This window comes from Mesocricetus auratus, unplaced genomic scaffold, assembly GCF_017639785.1.
Source record: "Mesocricetus auratus isolate SY011 unplaced genomic scaffold, BCM_Maur_2.0 Super-Scaffold_4256, whole genome shotgun sequence".
Lineage (NCBI taxonomy): Eukaryota > Metazoa > Chordata > Mammalia > Rodentia > Cricetidae > Mesocricetus > Mesocricetus auratus.
Genome location: NW_024429182.1, coordinates 130,654,708 through 130,671,780, shown reverse-complemented (window position 1 = coordinate 130,671,780; position 17,073 = coordinate 130,654,708). Strand labels below are relative to the sequence as shown.

The 17,073-nt window shown below is 43.2% G+C and overlaps 1 protein-coding gene across 3 annotated transcripts; it reads left to right on the top strand.

Annotated features, from left to right (window-relative positions):
• Positions 1–428: 428 nt before the first annotated feature.
• Snrpa1 (small nuclear ribonucleoprotein polypeptide A') lies at positions 429–13,836 on the top strand. 3 transcript variants are annotated; one of them, XM_005084421.4, is made up of 9 exons: positions 446–786; positions 2,446–2,593; positions 4,160–4,238; positions 8,796–8,842; positions 9,027–9,129; positions 9,703–9,782; positions 10,174–10,249; positions 10,830–10,923; positions 13,571–13,836. In XM_005084421.4, the coding sequence occupies exons 1-9, from the start codon at positions 705–707 to the stop codon at positions 13,627–13,629; spliced, it is 768 nt and encodes a 255-aa protein (XP_005084478.3). In that variant the 5' UTR covers positions 446–704; the 3' UTR covers positions 13,630–13,836. The 3 variants fall into 3 exon arrangements, with proteins under 3 accessions (XP_021091178.1, XP_005084478.3, XP_040586631.1); XM_040730697.1 differs by lacking the exon at positions 446–786 and adding an exon at positions 877–1,055; XM_021235519.2 differs by lacking the exon at positions 9,703–9,782 and having other exon boundaries at positions 429–786; positions 10,109–10,249.
• Positions 13,837–17,073: the final 3,237 nt, after the last annotated feature.

Below are 17,073 nucleotides of genomic sequence, written 5' to 3'. Positions count from 1 at the left end.
TGAATAACATTTAAGATTTATTTCATTTTTATTTATGTGATTGAGGGTGTCCGAGGAGGTTAGAAATGGGCGACGAATCCCTTGAGGCTGTAGTTACAAGTAGTTTTGTGAGGTGCACAACTGGGTACTGGAATGAGAACTCCTTTTGCAAAAGTCCTTTGCAAAAGCAGCAAGGGTCCCTAAACCGGTTAGCCCCTCGATATCAATACTTAAATGTCTAGAGGCCTCAAGTCCACCCTGGGGCTTTAAGGTGACCATACTAGCTCGGATGTAGCCTATCTTAAGGTAGTCCAACCGACTGGCCCAGCCTTGTCTCTGCTGAACCCCAGATTTGGCTCAGGAACCTAGATCCCAGGAGCCTTGGCGGAGTCTCCGCCCCCTGTTGGATGCAGAAGGGGACGATCCCAAACACCCCTGCCTGGAGGTTCACTGAAGTGAGAGTGCCTCTCTCGTGTTCTTATCTTTTGGACACAAACGTCTGGAATCTAGTCTCTCCACGCTCCAGGAACGCTCCCTCCGAGAACCTAGAAGAGAAGACAACGATCGCAACGCCCGGCGGTGCCTTCGATTGCTTTAGCCTGGTGGTCGAGGTGAGCGCGGCTCGGATTGGTTTTGTCTGGCTGCGGGCGCGGTGCACTCTGGGACGCGGCACTGGCGGGAGGCGCAGGCCGGTGGCCGAGGCGAGGGGACTCGGCAGCGGCAGGATGGTGAAGCTGACGGCGGAGCTGATCGAGCAGGCGGCGCAGTACACCAATGCCGTGCGGGACCGCGAGCTGGACCTTCGCGGTGAGTCTGGGGGAGCGCGGGCTGTGTCCCGGCTCGGCGCGCGGCCGGGAGGAGCGGGCCCCGCCGCGTGCGCGGAGGCCGGAGCCTGGCCCGCGGGCCTCCCGCCCGGGTCTGGGGTACCCCCGATCGACAGTCCCTCTGGAGCCGTCTGTTACCCGCTCCTGCTAACAGACACGGCTTCTCGATTCCTTCCCGGGTCCGTGTCCGTTAGGCTTTGCCCGGCATGCTCAGCAGCCTGAACTGTTGGCGGGCCCGGAAAGTAAAAAATGGTATATACCGGACGGCGAGCGGCTGGTTTTTAGCAAATGCGTTAATGTGACTTGCGAGGGTGGATTAGATATTTGTCGAAGTTATCTTAATTATACAGTAAATCCCTTTTGGGTTTGCTCATTTGTTTTTGAGACAGCGTCTCCTGCACTCAGAGCTGGCTTCAAACCGCTGTGTACCTAAAGAGTTATCTCGAACTTCCGACCCTCTTGCCTCCACTTCCTGGCGCTGGGTTTAAATGTGTGCCCCATGTTTATATGGGGCTGCGGATCAACCCAGGATTTTGTTCATGATAGACAAGCACTCGCCCCACAGAACCAGATCCCCAGCCCCTGATAATTCACTTTTGTGAAGGTGTTTTCTGTCTTGATCTGTGTGACCAAGGTTTGTAATCATCACTTCCGTGTGAGGAGTGGTGAACACTAACCTGCTGAAAACAGCTTGGTTTAAAAACAAAGCAAGCCGGGCGTTGGTGGCGCACGCCTTTAATCCCAGCACAACAATAACAAAATATAGCATTGCAAGTACAATTATCAACTTTTCAGGAGATGGCTTTGAAAGGGGTCAAGATTATGTAACTGTGACTTGAGGCAAGCACAGTCTGGGGGAACTATACTCTACCATTTGCTAAAATCCCTTGCTGACCTGTAGAAAATCCTAGTGCTGCTGTTGTAGACGTTAGCTTTAAGTCCGTTTCAGGGACATCTGGACCCTTTTACTGTCTTGGCACATTTTTGGTCTCACTGAAGGCCATGCCGTCTTGAGAATGCTTATCTTATTGCACTCCTTCACAGCTGAGTTGTGCACTAAGTTTCTCCTCTTCCTTTGGCACCTAGCTCGATGTTTATGCCCATTAGACAGCCAAGGGGATGCTCGCAGTGTGATTTGTGGTTGTATAACACCATTTTCAGCTCTGCATTGGAGCTGGTGGAGAGGAGAGTGTGTCAGGATACCATGAGGATCTACCAATGAGTTATGTGAATGGTTGAGAAAGCTGGTCACCAGTGTCCCAGCAAGATGTGGGCATCAGCAGTAAACAGTGTTGATTTGACATTGAGCCTAATACTCTAAGGACTTTGAACAGTGTGAATACCTTGTAGATGTTCTCATAAGCTGTAGGCACCAATATTAGTAAGTATGCTCCTGTGTTCTTGTTCTTGCCTTCACCCTCCTCTTCAAGTTTAGTGCACGGCCACGCGCTTCGAGACAGTAAGGACCCTGTAACGCATTTGCCATTTATCTTCAGTATGTTTTGTGCAGCATGTGACATGGCCCCCGGGGCCAGTTTAATACTTCTTGAATGAAGTATTAATTACAATTAGATACTCCTGCTGTTTTCAGGACCTTTCATTTATATTAATATTTGTTGTATGTATTTTTCCCCCTCTACAGGATATAAAATTCCTGTCATTGAAAATCTAGGTGCTACCTTAGACCAGTTTGATGCTATTGATTTTTCTGACAATGAGATCAGGAAACTGGATGGTTTTCCTTTATTGAGAAGACTGAAAACATTATTAGTGAACAACAACAGAATTTGGTGAGTGTCTGCTAGAGAGAATACTTTCTACCTTGAAAGGGATGTTACAATGTTCCCTGAAGATACTGTTTGTTTGTTTGTCTTTAGTTTTTATTTTATGTATATTAGTGCTTGCAAGTGTGTCTGTACTATCTATATACCTGTGTGGTTCCTTCAGAGGCCAGAAGAGGGTGTGAGTTCTCCTGGAGCTGTAATTACAGACAGTTGTGAGCTGTCCTGTGGGCACTAAGAATAGAGTCTGGATCCTCTGGAAAAGCAGCCAGCACTCCAGCCTCTCCATGCCTCTTCTTAGAGGGAGAAATGAATCGAGCGCTTTTCCTAAGAGATTGGGAGACTAACGTGTGAGTTGGTCTGACCTTACTTGCCACTCTTCAGAGATCTTTAGTATTCATAGTGATACTAAACTTTGAAGTTAAATTTAAAACGTGTTGCTATGTATACATTTCAGATTCTAGAGCAATTACCAACAGCATCATAATAAAAAGATTTATAAAAGCCAGGTATAGTGGTGCCTACCTTTAATCCTAACACTTGGGAAGGCTGAGGCAGGCCAGCCTTGTCTCCATAGCAAGTTCCAGCTGATACTATATAGTGAGACCCTGTCTCAATAACATCCTTTTTGTTTATTTGGTTTTTTTTTTGTTTTTGTTTTTGTTTTTTGTTTTTTGTTTTTCTTGAGACAGGGTTTTCTCTGTGTAACTTTGGAGCCTGTCTTGGAACTCAATCGGTAGACCAGACTGGCCTCAAACTCACAGAGATCCTTCTCCCTCTGCTTGCCAAGGGCTGGAATTGAATGTATACACTACCACCTGGCTGTTTATCAGCTTTATATAAAAATTTTATTAATATGGTTATTAAAGAAGGTTTCTCATGCCTGGTACTGGTGTTTCTGTTAGGATCTTGTTGGAATTATTGTCAGGGGACTGGCATTACTGTAGGCAAAGCTTATTAAGGAAAGATTCCAAAGGCTGGTGACATGGCTCAATGGTTAAGAGTACTGGCAGCTCCTTTTCCAGTTCAGATGACCTGGGTTCTTCTCCCTCCCAGACCAGCCTGGCAGCTCACAATTCCAGTTCCAGGGAATTCGAGGCCCTTTTCTGCAGTCACCAAGCATATAATTGGTATACAGACAAAATGCAGGCAAAATACCCATACACATCAAAGTTCTGAGTGGTGTGTTTAGGTAGGAGCCATTTTCATGATTAATATTTTCTTCGGGTGAATGTGTTACACTAGCTCTGTGAATGCAGAATCATTGGTTTTTGAGTTTTCTGAACAAAAAGTTGTAATTTTTTTTTTCTACCCTGGAATTCCACCTTTCTTTGGGTTGCACTAGACCACTTGGCCGTGGAAAAAAGGCCAGGAGGCATGCATGGGTTTCTGAGGTCATCCATCCCTGTCGCTGAGCCTGAGCCTCACACGGGGCTTCCTCTGCTGCTGTCCGTCCTTGAGATGGGATGTGGGAGAGGGTTATTCTAACATTGAGGTGTTAGATACTTGTAAGGATGGAGATAAACGTTGGTTTGTTTATTGCTGTCACTGAGAGTCTTTCTGTTTTTATTGTAGCCGTATAGGAGAGGGGCTTGATCAGGCTCTTCCTTGTCTGACAGAACTCATCCTCACCAACAACAGTCTAGTGGAACTGGTAAGTTGAATGGACGAAACTGTATTTAAGGAGAAAGGTTAAGTGTACTTCCTGCTTCAAAATGTCATCTCCTAGTTTCTCTTTGGGTTTTTTCATAACTGTTTTACTATTCCAAGCCTTTTGGGTGTTTTTTTGTTTTTTAATTATGGTTTTTGTTGTGTTGGTTTGGTTTGTTTTTGTGTTGGGAATTGGCAAGGCATTTGGATAATGTATGTTGAAGATCTCTTTGCCCCCTTTTGGCTTCTGACTCTGGGTGTCTGGGTAGGAACGTTCCCATGCAGTCTTGTTTATCGGTCACTATCATTAATGTTTCTGATGTTTTGTCGAAACTTGCCTTTCCCTCCCATATACAAAAAGACTCCCATGTTGTGAAGGATTGTAGTGTGGTACCCTAACCTTAGTTCTTAAGTGAGATAGGCAGAACTATAAAATATATGCCAGATTTCAGGCTTAGTATTAAAAATGAAGGTGTAAACTTTCTTAGTGGCTTTTTATATATATAGTGCATTGATATTTTAGATAAGAGTTTAAATTTGGTTTTACCTGTTTTCTATGTAAATATAGCTGCTAGCAAGTTTTAAAATGCCTGTCTGAGTCTCATGAGATAGTCAGTCAATAGATCTCTTACCACATAAGCATGAAGACTGGATTCTAACTCCAGAATCCATGTTTTAAAACTGGGCATAGAGGTTCTAGTTTGCAGTTACAGCAGTGAAGAGGAGGCAGAGTTAAATCCTTGGGACTCTCTGGCCAACCAACCTAACTTCTCACACACACACACACACACACACACACACACCACTGAAAGCGGTATGTTACAATTTCATGTCATGATAATAGATTTAATCACCTATCTGGAGTTTTGTCAATTTTAGATATCTTAATACATATAAGTTTTAAATATCGCCAATATTATCCTGGCAGTTGAACCTTTTGATTGGGGTGAGGATTCTCTGTTAATACTGTTTGGCCTTGAGGTTTATATAATGTAATATATAAGTCCAAACAAGCTTTTTTTGTTTAAATGCTTCCATGACAAATCTTTTTTTTATCCAGAAATTCACTTTTATTGCCTCTCAAAAACTTCATATGATAGGATATTTAAAAGTGTTTAGATTTATGTATATGATTGTTTGGCCTGCATGTGTATATGTATACCATGTATGAGCCTTGTGCCCACACAGCTCAGAAGAGCATCAGATCCCCTAAAACTGGAGCTACAGATGACTGTAAGCCACAAGAGTGCTGGGAATCAAACCTGGCTTCTGTGTGAGAGCAAGAAATATTCTTAAATATTAAGCCAGCTCTCCAGCTCTGATGATAGAATTTCATTTAAGTCCACTATTAGCCTGTCTTTCAAATACGTCGCCTATATCCTACTTACATGTAATAGTGTTATTGGTATATCACAGTTTGTCTGGAGGGGCGCTTCCTCTGTGACATCTGTTGGGTTACTTTTTATTGGGTACATGTGTGTGCTGTCTGTTTCTGTCATTCCATTTTTCCTTCAAATGGTTTACAAATTATTTGCTGTGTCTATTTCTATTCATAGCCAGCAATTTCAACAGTTTAAAGTCAACCAATACCTTTGCCCTTCTCAACAACTATCTTTTACTACAGTATTTTCATTCTTTGAGAATTTAATACATGTATACAATGAATTTCGGTCATACTCACTTTCAGTTCCTTCCATACCTGCCTCCCACCTTCTCACAACTTAATTTCCTCCTCTTTTTGGTGAGACAGGATCTTTCAATGGTCCTGGAATTCACAGAGCTCCTGCCTCTGCCTCTCAGAGAGTGCTGGGACTAAAGGCATATGCCACCATGCCCCCCCCCCACCCCTTTAAAACCACCATGTCCTATTTGTGCTAGCCATATACTCTGGGTTATGAGGCTGGGCCATCTACAGAAGAATGGTTGACCTACCAGAAGCCACGCCCTTCAAGAATACTGACTCTCCCTCCCCCAGTTGCCCCAACTGAAAAGTTCCTTGTGAGCCCCCCCGCTGGTTCTCTCTCCCCACCAGCCAGCCCTCTTCATTGCAAGAATATTGACTGGCTTGGTCCTGTGCAGATGACCACAGCTGCTGTGAGTTCATGCGCATGGTGGTCCCGCCATGTTCAGAAGACACTGTATTGCCTGGTCTTCCCTTTGGGCTCTTGCAGTCTTTCCCCTTGCCCTGCCGCAACAGACTGAGCCTTGCAGAGAAGAGGAGTGATAGAGATATCCTATTGTAGCTCAGTCCTCCAGAAACATGCATTCTCTACACTTTGGCCAGTCGTGAGCTTCTTCTGATGAGGTCCAGGAGCTGCACTACTCATCTGTGGGGATAGAGATACATATTAAGAGAGCACTTTGAGGCTATATCCACTTAGCAAGATAATAATAGTAGGGTGAGCTCTAGACCCTGTGAGCCGCCCAACTATGGGTTCTTAGCCGGAGTTATTGTCCCAGGCATGCAATTCCTCCTGTGGAGGTGGGTCTAAGATCAAACCAGAAAATAGTTGTTTATATCATGACATTTGTGCCACCACTGTGCCCGTGGGTCACTGCCACATGGTCGTTACTGAGCTGGGCATGAAAATTGATGACATCTTTCCTCAGCAGCCTGCATAGAACTTCTGCTACTTTGAACACTAGCCAGCTAGTAGGAAGCTTCCTGGGGCAGTACCAACTTGATTTCTCATGTCCTGTGATGAAAGTGTGTGGTGCTTTCACCAATAGGGTCTTACCATCACATTTGTGGTAGGCAGTCTAGATCAGCTATTAGCCTATGTTGTATTTTGAGACAGTCTCTTAACCTTAACATGTCACCTAGGCTGACTTGCAACTCCGTATGTAGCCTAGGCTGGCCTTGAATTCATTACAGTCTTCTTGCCTTAGCCTCGAAATTGCAGGGATTACAGACATGAGCCACTACACCCAGCTTTAAGGCCAGTGCTCTACCAGCATACAGCTGGGTTGTAGAAGGTTCCAGCAGGGGCTCTTTCTGGAGTCAGTGCCTTGGGTGATACATTGTGGAATTGTAGGACCTTTTGGATGCTAGTTAAGCCCCCTATTGCTGAACTACAGGCCCGGCTATTCTTTTTCTTAAACAGATCTGTTGTGTTGTGATTTTGGTCTTTTACTCTTTTCTCTTTTTGAGGGGCCCAGCACCCAAATAAATACACAGAGGCTTATTAGTTATGAGTGCCCAGTCTTAGTTTGGCTTGTTTCTATCCCAGGTTTTTCCCTCAATGTAGCACTTGTACTGGAAGGGACACAGTTTGCCCAGCCAGGACTGTATAGCAAGACTTTGTGCCAAATGGGAAAAAAGATAACCAGTGTGAGGATCCACATTGCTGTAGCCTCATCACACGCTGTCTGGATCTTCCTCTACTTATTATTGGAACATGCAGATCCTTGGGCAACTGCTCTCCAGCTGAACATCTGTTAGTTCTCTGGTTTACCATATGTGTGTGTGTGTGTGTGTGTGTGTGTGTGTGTGTGTGTGTGTGTGTGTGTGTGTACACACACACACACACACACACACACACATATATATATATATATATATATATATATATATACACCTTCTTGCCTTCCCTCTACTTCTTTCTGCACAAATGCTGTTCAAGTCAAGTAGCTAGCGTCCCTACTTATTCCCATTATATGTTTCCTAGGAAATTACTTGTCTAGTTTGCTTGTTAGCTTTGGATAATGGGTTTTTAGTGTTGTTATGTTTGTTCCATCATGGTTTTCTGGACAATTTGGGAAGACTTGAGAATATGTAGCCCTGGTTAGCCAGAACTCACTGTATAGAATAGGTGACCTCAGACTCACTGAGATTTGTCTATCTCTGTGTCCTGAGTGCTAGAATAAAGACATGTGCCACCATGACTGGCATCCATAATTTTTTGAACTATGCTAGTCACCTTGTCTTTGAAAATATTTGAAGAGATGGGGGTAGGGTGGGCTAAGATAACAGGGCCCTCTCTCAAAGATAATATGCTCCCCAGGGCCACTGGGATATACTAACAAGAAAGGACATTTTGCACCAAGTTTGGCAGCATATACCCATAATTCCAGCACTTGGGAGGATCAGGATTAAAGATCATCTTAGGCTGCATAGCAAGTTCAGGGCCAACCCAAGCTATAGGAGATTCTGTGTCAAACAACAAAAAACCCACATTAGACCAAGATCTTGGCTTGAGGTTCCTATGTAAATAGCTTGATCCAAGTAAGTCAGTGATGTTGGCTTTGGTTTCCTTTTGAATCATTGCTTAGTAGCCATTTTGAGATTGCTATGGGAAATCAATTTTTTTATTGTCTTCTATTGAAACAGGTGTTGTTACTGCCAAGACTTAAAGAAACTGGAATACATTCAGCAGTTTGTTAGATTGAAGATATTTAGGCAGTTGTGTTGTGTTAGTATTGAACTAGGTGCCAGGGCAATTAAAAAAAAAAAAAGGTAAAAGATAGTGTGGATACTGTTTCAAAGATACTTGCCATTTCAGAATATCAGAATAGTAGTGTGTATATCAGCTTTGTTCTTACTTTGACCCTTATTTTATAGGGTGATCTGGACCCTTTGGCGTCTCTCAAATCACTGACGTATCTAAGGTATGGAAATCGCTTGTTGTGATAGCTCGACTAAAAAGTCTTGAAATAACACCATCAGGCTGCTACTAAACAGTAAAGTAGGAAGAATGGTGTGCTTTCTCTTGGTTTATAGTCTTTACACTTTTCAAATGACCCTCTCAAATGGAATGCTGTGAGTAAGATTGGCACTGTCCCTTTTCTATAGCATCCTAAGAAATCCTGTAACAAATAAGAAGCATTACCGACTTTATGTGATCTACAAAGTTCCACAAGTCAGAGTGCTGGACTTTCAGAAAGTGAAACTCAAAGTGAGTATTGATACATGCTGGAGTCATTACAGAGCGGTCCTTTCCCTTACGCTTTCATGACTGATCTTTTAAAGTTGCTTAATTAGTATTTTACCATTACTTTAAAATTTAATGTGTGGGAAAGAAAGCATTAAGTCGTGGTTGTTTATTGTTCTCATGGGGGGTTTTTGTTGTTTTCATCTCAGCAGTTTATGGTAGGGCGATGTTGACCATTTCAAAGTTGGTGAAATGTTAGAATTACACAGTGCATTGACTGCTTAGATGTGTTCCCATCAAAAGCATATATAACCCAGCTTTGAGCAGCTCTGCCTGTTAGAATGGCTGTTCCTTTGTTGGAAGTGCTTATTCTCTATTGTTCCTTGGGAGTCCCTCTTAGAAACTAGGAGGGGGTACTTTTTGAGAACTTTGCCCAAGAAGATTGGACCACTGTGTCTCCTAATTTAAAGTTGGCTTTTGGTGTTTTTACCAACCCAGAATACTTGAGGAGAATTCTCTTCCATGTTTTCTAAGGAATGCATCTAAATGCATGTGGTATTCCTATTTTGATTAACTCTGTGTGTGGTGTCGCTGTAGGAGCGTCAGGAAGCAGAGAAAATGTTCAAGGGCAAACGGGGTGCACAGCTTGCAAAGGATATTGCCAGGAGAAGCAAAACGTAAGATACGGATATCCAACTTAACTCCACTTCACCTTCAGAAACACTATCTGCCTGGCAGTTTGCCTCCGACAAAATTAAACCCAAAACTGGTTAGTGTGGTATTACATTTGAATGATGGTGTCTGGCCATCCATGGTCTGTACATCACGGGAAGTTTCTACCAGGTTAGCAGAGCATATATTTCGGTTTACCATCTTAATGTGCTGTTAAACATCCTGCTTTCTCTATCAGAAGATGGATTGGGTGGTGTTTCTGAAGGAGAGAGTTCTTGTATCAGTTTGTTAACAAAGATAAGATACTACACTGGTTGAATTACTTTCAAAGCTCTTGAAAGTAAGAGAAGCAGCCTGCACTAGTCAGAGTGTAACGTTTATATTCTCCCTCCCAAGTTTTAATCCAGGTGCTGGTTTGCCAACTGACAAAAAGAAAGGTGGGCCATCTGCAGGGGATGTAGAAGCAATCAAGGTACGAATGTGTGTGTTTGGGTTATCAGACTGGAGAGAGCAGAGATGGGATCAGGACAGTGGTGTATCCTAGTGCTAAACATAGTAGATCCCATTATCCCATAGTTGTCAGGACTCTGTTAATTCCAGTCCAAGAAAAGCTACCTTAAAGATACTGTTTGGCCAGACTTTGATTTGAATTAATTGTATAAATGTATAATTGTATCAAAGGCCTCTGTGTGTATCTCCTTCTCCCAGGATACATTTACTTCTTGGAGCAATTAGTTACTTTGGTGTGCATTCTTAGTTTCTCTGCTTCCCAAGATTTGCTGGCTGACAAATCCTGTTGAAGTATCTGTAGAAAATCCTAGTCTCCAGTAACAGAATTCCAAACATACTTAACTTGAATGTTAGGGCCTGTGGAATGGTTGCTTCTTCTCCTTTATAAAAGCCGAATCCCTTCCTAAGTGATGGCGTGCTTTCTAGGTGAAGCTCTTCCCCACACAGCCATGTGGTTGACTTTCTAGGGGGAAGTTGCTAGGAATTTCTGTAGTGTCTTTTGGGGTTTGTACTCATCCATCTCCCTTTGCTGTGTTTCCCAGAATGCCATAGCAAATGCATCGACGCTGGCTGAGGTTGAGAGGCTGAAGGGCTTGCTGCAGTCCGGCCAGATACCTGGCAGAGAGCGCAGAGCAGGTCAGAAAGCTGCTCTGTATGCACTTCCAACACATCACACTTGGAATGATGACAGAGGAACACCTGGTTGGCATGACCACACAGGCCTGCAATCCCCATATTTGGGAGGTTGAGGCAAGAGGCTCAGGAGTTGAAGGTCATGCTTGGCAAGGAAACAAGCTTGAGACCAGCTTGGGCTACAGGAAACCTTTTCTCAAAGAGGGAGGGAGGGAGGGAGGGAGGGAGGGAGGGAGGGAGGGAGGGAGGGAGGGAGGGAGGGAGGGAGGGAGGGAGGGAGGGAGAGAGAGAGAGAGAGAGAGAGAGAGAGAGAGAGAGAGAGAGAGAGAGAGGAAAAATAGGAAGGAAAGAAGTGGGGGGGCATTGGGATATTTATGAGGTCTTTACAAATTGTAGCAAAACATTCTATAACATAGAAAGAACAAAATTCTATAGATGATTGTGAACTTCTAAGTCACATGGTACATAATGGGCATCTTAGTGAACTGATGCATTCCATATACAATAGTATATGGAGTATACTATAAAGTAACAGCTTAAAAATTGCTTTGCCTGGTATTTTTACTATATGTTGTCTATGTTCACATGGGTGTAGATGCACAGGTACTTACCTTTGTTTAACACTTGTCTGTATTATTGAGAACAGTGACATGTAGTCTAGGTTTATAATTGTCTTCACCAGATAGGTAGTTTAATAACTTTTACCATGTAGTTTGTGTAAGTGTACTCTGTCATGTTCATCTTCACAAAAAAATGAAATCTCCAGTGATAGAATTCCTGGAACATAGATCCCATAATTAGTGGTAATTTAGTGGTTAGTGGAACTGACTACACTGAGCCTGAGCAGTACTGTCCTGGGGCAGGTTTCTTCATCTTAGGCTAGTATTTGCATCTTTAAATTTAAGATAACTACTATCATCCAAAGGTTTGGGGGAGGATTGTGATAATTACACTTAGCACAGGGCAAGTTTTGGGTAGGTGTTAACTAGTGTAATGTTTGAATGCTATGTTTGTCAGACAGCATGTTGAGCACTAGAGATACAGTATTCAAATAAAGTAAACACATAGTACAGATTTTGGTATAAATTATCCCTGGAGATCACTACCATGACAGTTTTTCAAGGATCATTGTCTTTGAGCTGTTTTGTTTGTTAGTTTTGTGACCCATTGAGTTTAGCCGAGGTTGCTTGCATGAGCGTGGGGCAGGGCAACTTACCATGACTACACTACTGAAGAAAATGACTTCCTACCTCAGCAGCTGTTCATTGCCAGTAGCTCCTCAGGGAGAGGCTTTGAGGTATTTTTAAGATCAGTGGTGGTGGTGGTGTGTGGTTCCTGGGCCCCTGGGGACATGCAAGGTAAATTATATCTGTAATAACTTCCAAGATGTTTGCTCTTCCGTTTGCCCTGTTGGGCAAAAGCAGTAGTGGGTAAATAACCCTGCTGGCTTTGTGTACCAGCAAGGAGGCCCAGTGATGGTCCTTGTGTTCTTCCTTGCATCTACTCTAGTAAAATTCATATCAAACCCACTCTCTGTCCTTGATGAAGAAATAGAAATGGTTTTCTTTAGAACTAAGTCCTTGAGTAATCCCCAGCACCTGACAGTGTTTATTACCAATGATAAGATTGCAGATTTTAAGCAAAAATTAAAGTTTGGAAAACTTGGGCTGGGGATATAAGTCTGATAGAGCTCTGTCTAACACAAATGAGACCCTGGGTTCAAGCTTCACCATTACTAGAAAGAAAATGTAGTTCCACTGGCAAAATGTTGACATCTTCCTAGTACTTACAAACATTTCTGGGGAAATCAGTGGGAATATTAATGAGTTTCGCTTTCATGATAACATGTCATGAAATGACTCAACATTTGAAAGATCAACAACAAACAGGGTAAATGAATTTTTCCAAATATTCAGGTATCTGTATGGGTACAAGATCCATTCAAGCTACAAGGTAGAGGTATGAACAGGAAGAGTTTGTTAAGAAAACTTCAAGTTCAACTTTATGAGCAGTCTGTAAAAAGCTGCCACTTCAGCCAAACATGCCGTGGTAGCTTCTGACTATAGAAGCGATAGATAGACTTGAACTTCAGTCGTTTCTCTAAACATTTGAATGAGGCCAATGTTTGTTTTTCTTTTTCTTTTTGGAGATAGGATCTCTCTAATAGCCCTGGCTATCCTGGAATTCACTATCCCAGGCTCGACTCAAACTGGGAAATCCGCCTGCCTCCACCTCTTAGGTGGTAGGATTAAAGGCGTATACTACCACACCTGGCATTTTTGTTTTGTTTTTTCTCTTTTTCAGAATATATTGGCCAAAAAAATTGTTTTCTTTGTTTGATTTTTGAGGCAGGGATTCTCTGTGTAGCCCTGGCTGTCTTGGAACTCACTCTGTAGATCAGGCTGGCCTCAACTCTACCTCCTGAGTTCTGGGATTAAAGGTGTGCTACTACCGTCCAGCAACCAAAAATCTTTTAAAAATAAAAATAAAAAAGCAGAGAGAGAGAAACCCAACTACCAAGATTGTGGAACACAGTTAAAAACCATTTGTATGTTCATTCACTTTTTTTTTTTTATTAATGTGTGTATGTCTGATGAGTGGACAGATAATACAAAATTGACATGACTTCTGGTTTTGTGGGTTTTTTCAGGGCCAAGTGATGATGGAGAAGAAGAGATGGAAGAAGACACAGTCACAAATGGGTCCTGAGCTCTGGCAGGTGTCTGATGGACTGTCTAGGGACAAGTCTTGGTTTCTGAGTATGGAATAACAGCCTTGCTTGTATCAGCAACATGGAATCTGTCAGCATTGCTGAATGTTCAGAACTATTGCTGATAGTTTTTTAATAAGAACCTTAGAATCTAAATTCCACTTTTATACAAATAGTAAAATAAAGGCCACTTTCTTGCTGCCAAATTATCTGTTGTTGTGTGTTTGCGGTGAGGTGTAGGGACATGTTTAAGTTGGAAGTTGGGGAGTGTCTTAGTTAGGGTTTCTGTTACTGCAATGAAACACCATGACAAAGAGCAAGTTGGGGAGAAAAGGGTTTATTTGTCTTACACTTGCTGAAGGAAGTCAGGACGGGAACTCAAACAGGGCAGGAACCTGGAGGCAGAAACTGATGCGGAGGCAGCAGAGGCAATGGTGCTGCTTACTGGCTTCCCAGGAGGACCAGCAGCCCAGGGATGGCACTACCCACCTTGGACTGGGCCCTCCCCCATTGATCACTAAATGAGACAATGACTTACAGGTGGGACTCATGGAGGCATTTCCTCAACTAAGGCTCTATCCTATCTGATGACTCTAGCTTGTGTCAAGTTGACACACAAAACTAGCCAGTACAGGGAGGATGGTGTTTCTGAATAAACATTACTTCCGACTATGAAGTGTTTCAGATTCTTTGTAAAGGTAGGCAGGCTTAGTACTAGACAAATAGGTATCCTTTGACTTTTTAATTAAACACACACGAGTAACAAATTTAAAATGATTTGAAAAATTCTAAGTAGGAATTGGAGCTACAACATAAGCAGAATAGTCTTCCAGCCTGTGGGACAGAGGCACAGGGTTCATGGCTTCTCTGTGGGGCATACTTCTCTTAGCATCTAGCTATCTTAGCTATATTCCTTATCCCCGCCGGTGGTGGCCCATGCCTTTGATCCCAGCACTCGGATCTCTTGAGTTCGGTCCATCCTGATCTACAAGAGCTAGTTCTAGGACAGCCTTCAAAGCCGCAGAGAAACCCTGTCTTGAAAAACCAAAAAAGAACAAAAAACAAAACACTATATTCCTTATCGAGAAAAGATTTTCTTTTTAATTGTTAAATATTCGTGTCTTGGTTTCCCTATTCTGCCTTGTCCCCTTGAGAACAGTGTCTCTCTGAGCCTGGAGCTATGCTGTCAGCCAGCCAGTTCCAGCAGTCCTGTCTCCACCCTACAAGACAGGTTGTGCATTTGGACAGACCACCTCCCCCCCCCGGTGGTGGGGATTTGAACCCAAGTACTCAAGCTTGCATAGCAAGCATTCTTGCCCACTAAACTATCCTCCTGGCTACAGCTTTCCAAGCTCCTTTGGTAATTCTGAATGTGACAAGCATATTAAATAGTCTCTAGATGCTTTTCATTGATGACTGATAACTAACTGATCTTGTAAGGCATATACCAGACACCTGGGATACAATGGAACTGCGCTCCCAGCCATCTTGCTGGGGAGAATGACGGGAACAGTGGCTTCTCTTAAGCCCCAGGCTTAAATTTAGTTCTTCCCATGTTGGATTGGAGTCTGGTTTGCAGTAACCTCAGTGAGGTGCCTGTACTGCTCCCATAGCCTTTCTGTTCATGTTCCAGCCCCTGTTGCTGATAAGAATTCACCCTGTCCAGGCTGGCCTCGAACTCACAGAGATCTGCCTATCTCTGCCCCGGAGCACTGGGAATAAAGGCATGTGCCACCACCACCCAGCAGCCTGGGGTAACTTGTATTGCACATTTTTTTATTAAAAGTAACTTATTTGGAACCCAGGCCTGGGCTGCACTACAGCATTTGAGAATGATAGAGGCTGCTAGGCATGCACTGAGTTAGTCTAGACTAAACAGAACTGTGTCAGTACTAGATAATTTAGTATTTGATGTCGGTGGGAAAAAAACCAGCACACCATTACATCATGTGCCATTGTCCCTATCAAGGACTTCGCAAAGCTGGCTTGAGGTAAGTGAGGTTTCCTCTTCCATCTGTGTGTCTCAGGACCCAAATCATTTTGATCAGGTTCACCTCAATACATGTTGTTTTCCCTAGAACCTAATATTTTCAATGCATAGTTTCATAGAGCATGAGTTTTATTCAGGCTACTATTGTCCATGTTCCAGCAGAGATTTGTAGTAACTGATAGTCATGCATCACCTGCGAGAATGGGTCCATGGAAAAGATACTAATTTGAGATGATGTCTCATGTCATGTAGCCCAGGCTGGCTTTCAACTAGCCACAGAGCTGAAACTGGCCTAGAATTGCTAACCCTTCTACCACCACTCCCCAACAACTAAGATTACACCTGATCTTGAGTGTTATTGCTCTAGTATTTCTATATAATTGGTGAATGCCCTAGTTTTGAGACTCGACCTGATTGAATTAATGGATATGATTATAAGACCTGAAACTTGATCGCTGGATTCACATGATAGAACAGATAGAACTGATCTCCATTCATGCGTGCACGTGTATGCGTGCGTCCGTACGTGTGTGCGTGTGTGGTGATTTTAAGGACTTGATACTCTCAAAGAGGCCCAGGGGGTTTGATTCTCAGCACCAACACTGCAGTTCACAACCTTCTGGAACAGATCCAGGGAATCTAACACCCTCTTCTGGCCTCCATGAGCACTGCAGATGTATGGTACACGCATATGCAGGCAAGACACTTTTTATTTAAGAGTGTCCACAGAAGGAGGCTGGGCCTAATTCATGTTTGAACAGAACGGCCATTTCATTGCCTTCTCTGAACTCTTGAGCTCCCACACCCCGGTCCTATGTAGTTGCTTCTTACCTTGTAAAACAGAAAGTTTTGGCAGTTTGCCAACACTACTGCCACATCATCTACAGGTTTCCATATTTGACTCTGCTCTTTATTAATTGCATGTAACATTTCCATACATGTATATAGTGTATTTTAATCATACACACACCTGTTACCTTCTTTTGTCCTTAGGATTATTTCCCTCTTCCTAATTAGCCACTCCCTTTTTGTGTGCAGAACTTAGTGAGTTAGAGTTTTTTATGGGAACATGAGCACCTTACCAATGGCTACACCGCTGAAGGGAATGTTTCTTACTCCTCCATTAACTAATAAAATACTAGGGAGTCAGGTAGGCCCCAATTAGCACCTCTCCCTTTCAGTGGTAGGATGTTAAGAACCAGTCTTGTGCAGATCTTGTGACATCTGTGATTAACTAGAGTAGCTGGCTTTCTGTGCCTAATTCTCCTCAGACAACTGGCTAAACTACTCAGAACTGATAACATTTCTGCTTACTTGCCATTAACCAAAGCAATCCATCCAGCTAAACACAATGGATGGGGAAATTCACCTAACCCTGAAGGACTTAGCTATAAGAAGTACCCATAGGGGCCTGGAGAGATGGCTCAGAGAATAAGAGCACTGACTGCTCTTC

Excerpts from the sequence above, each read along its gene's own strand:
- Snrpa1 (XM_005084421.4), top strand. The coding sequence starts at position 705 with ATGGTGAAGCTGACGGCGGAGCTGATCGAGCAGGCGGCGCAGTACACC. Across the intron at positions 8,843-9,026 it reads AAATCACTGACGTATCTAAG|CATCCTAAGAAATCCTGTAA; the intron begins GTATGGAAATCG and ends CCTTTTCTATAG. Across the intron at positions 10,250-10,829 it reads GGGATGTAGAAGCAATCAAG|AATGCCATAGCAAATGCATC; the intron begins GTACGAATGTGT and ends TGTGTTTCCCAG.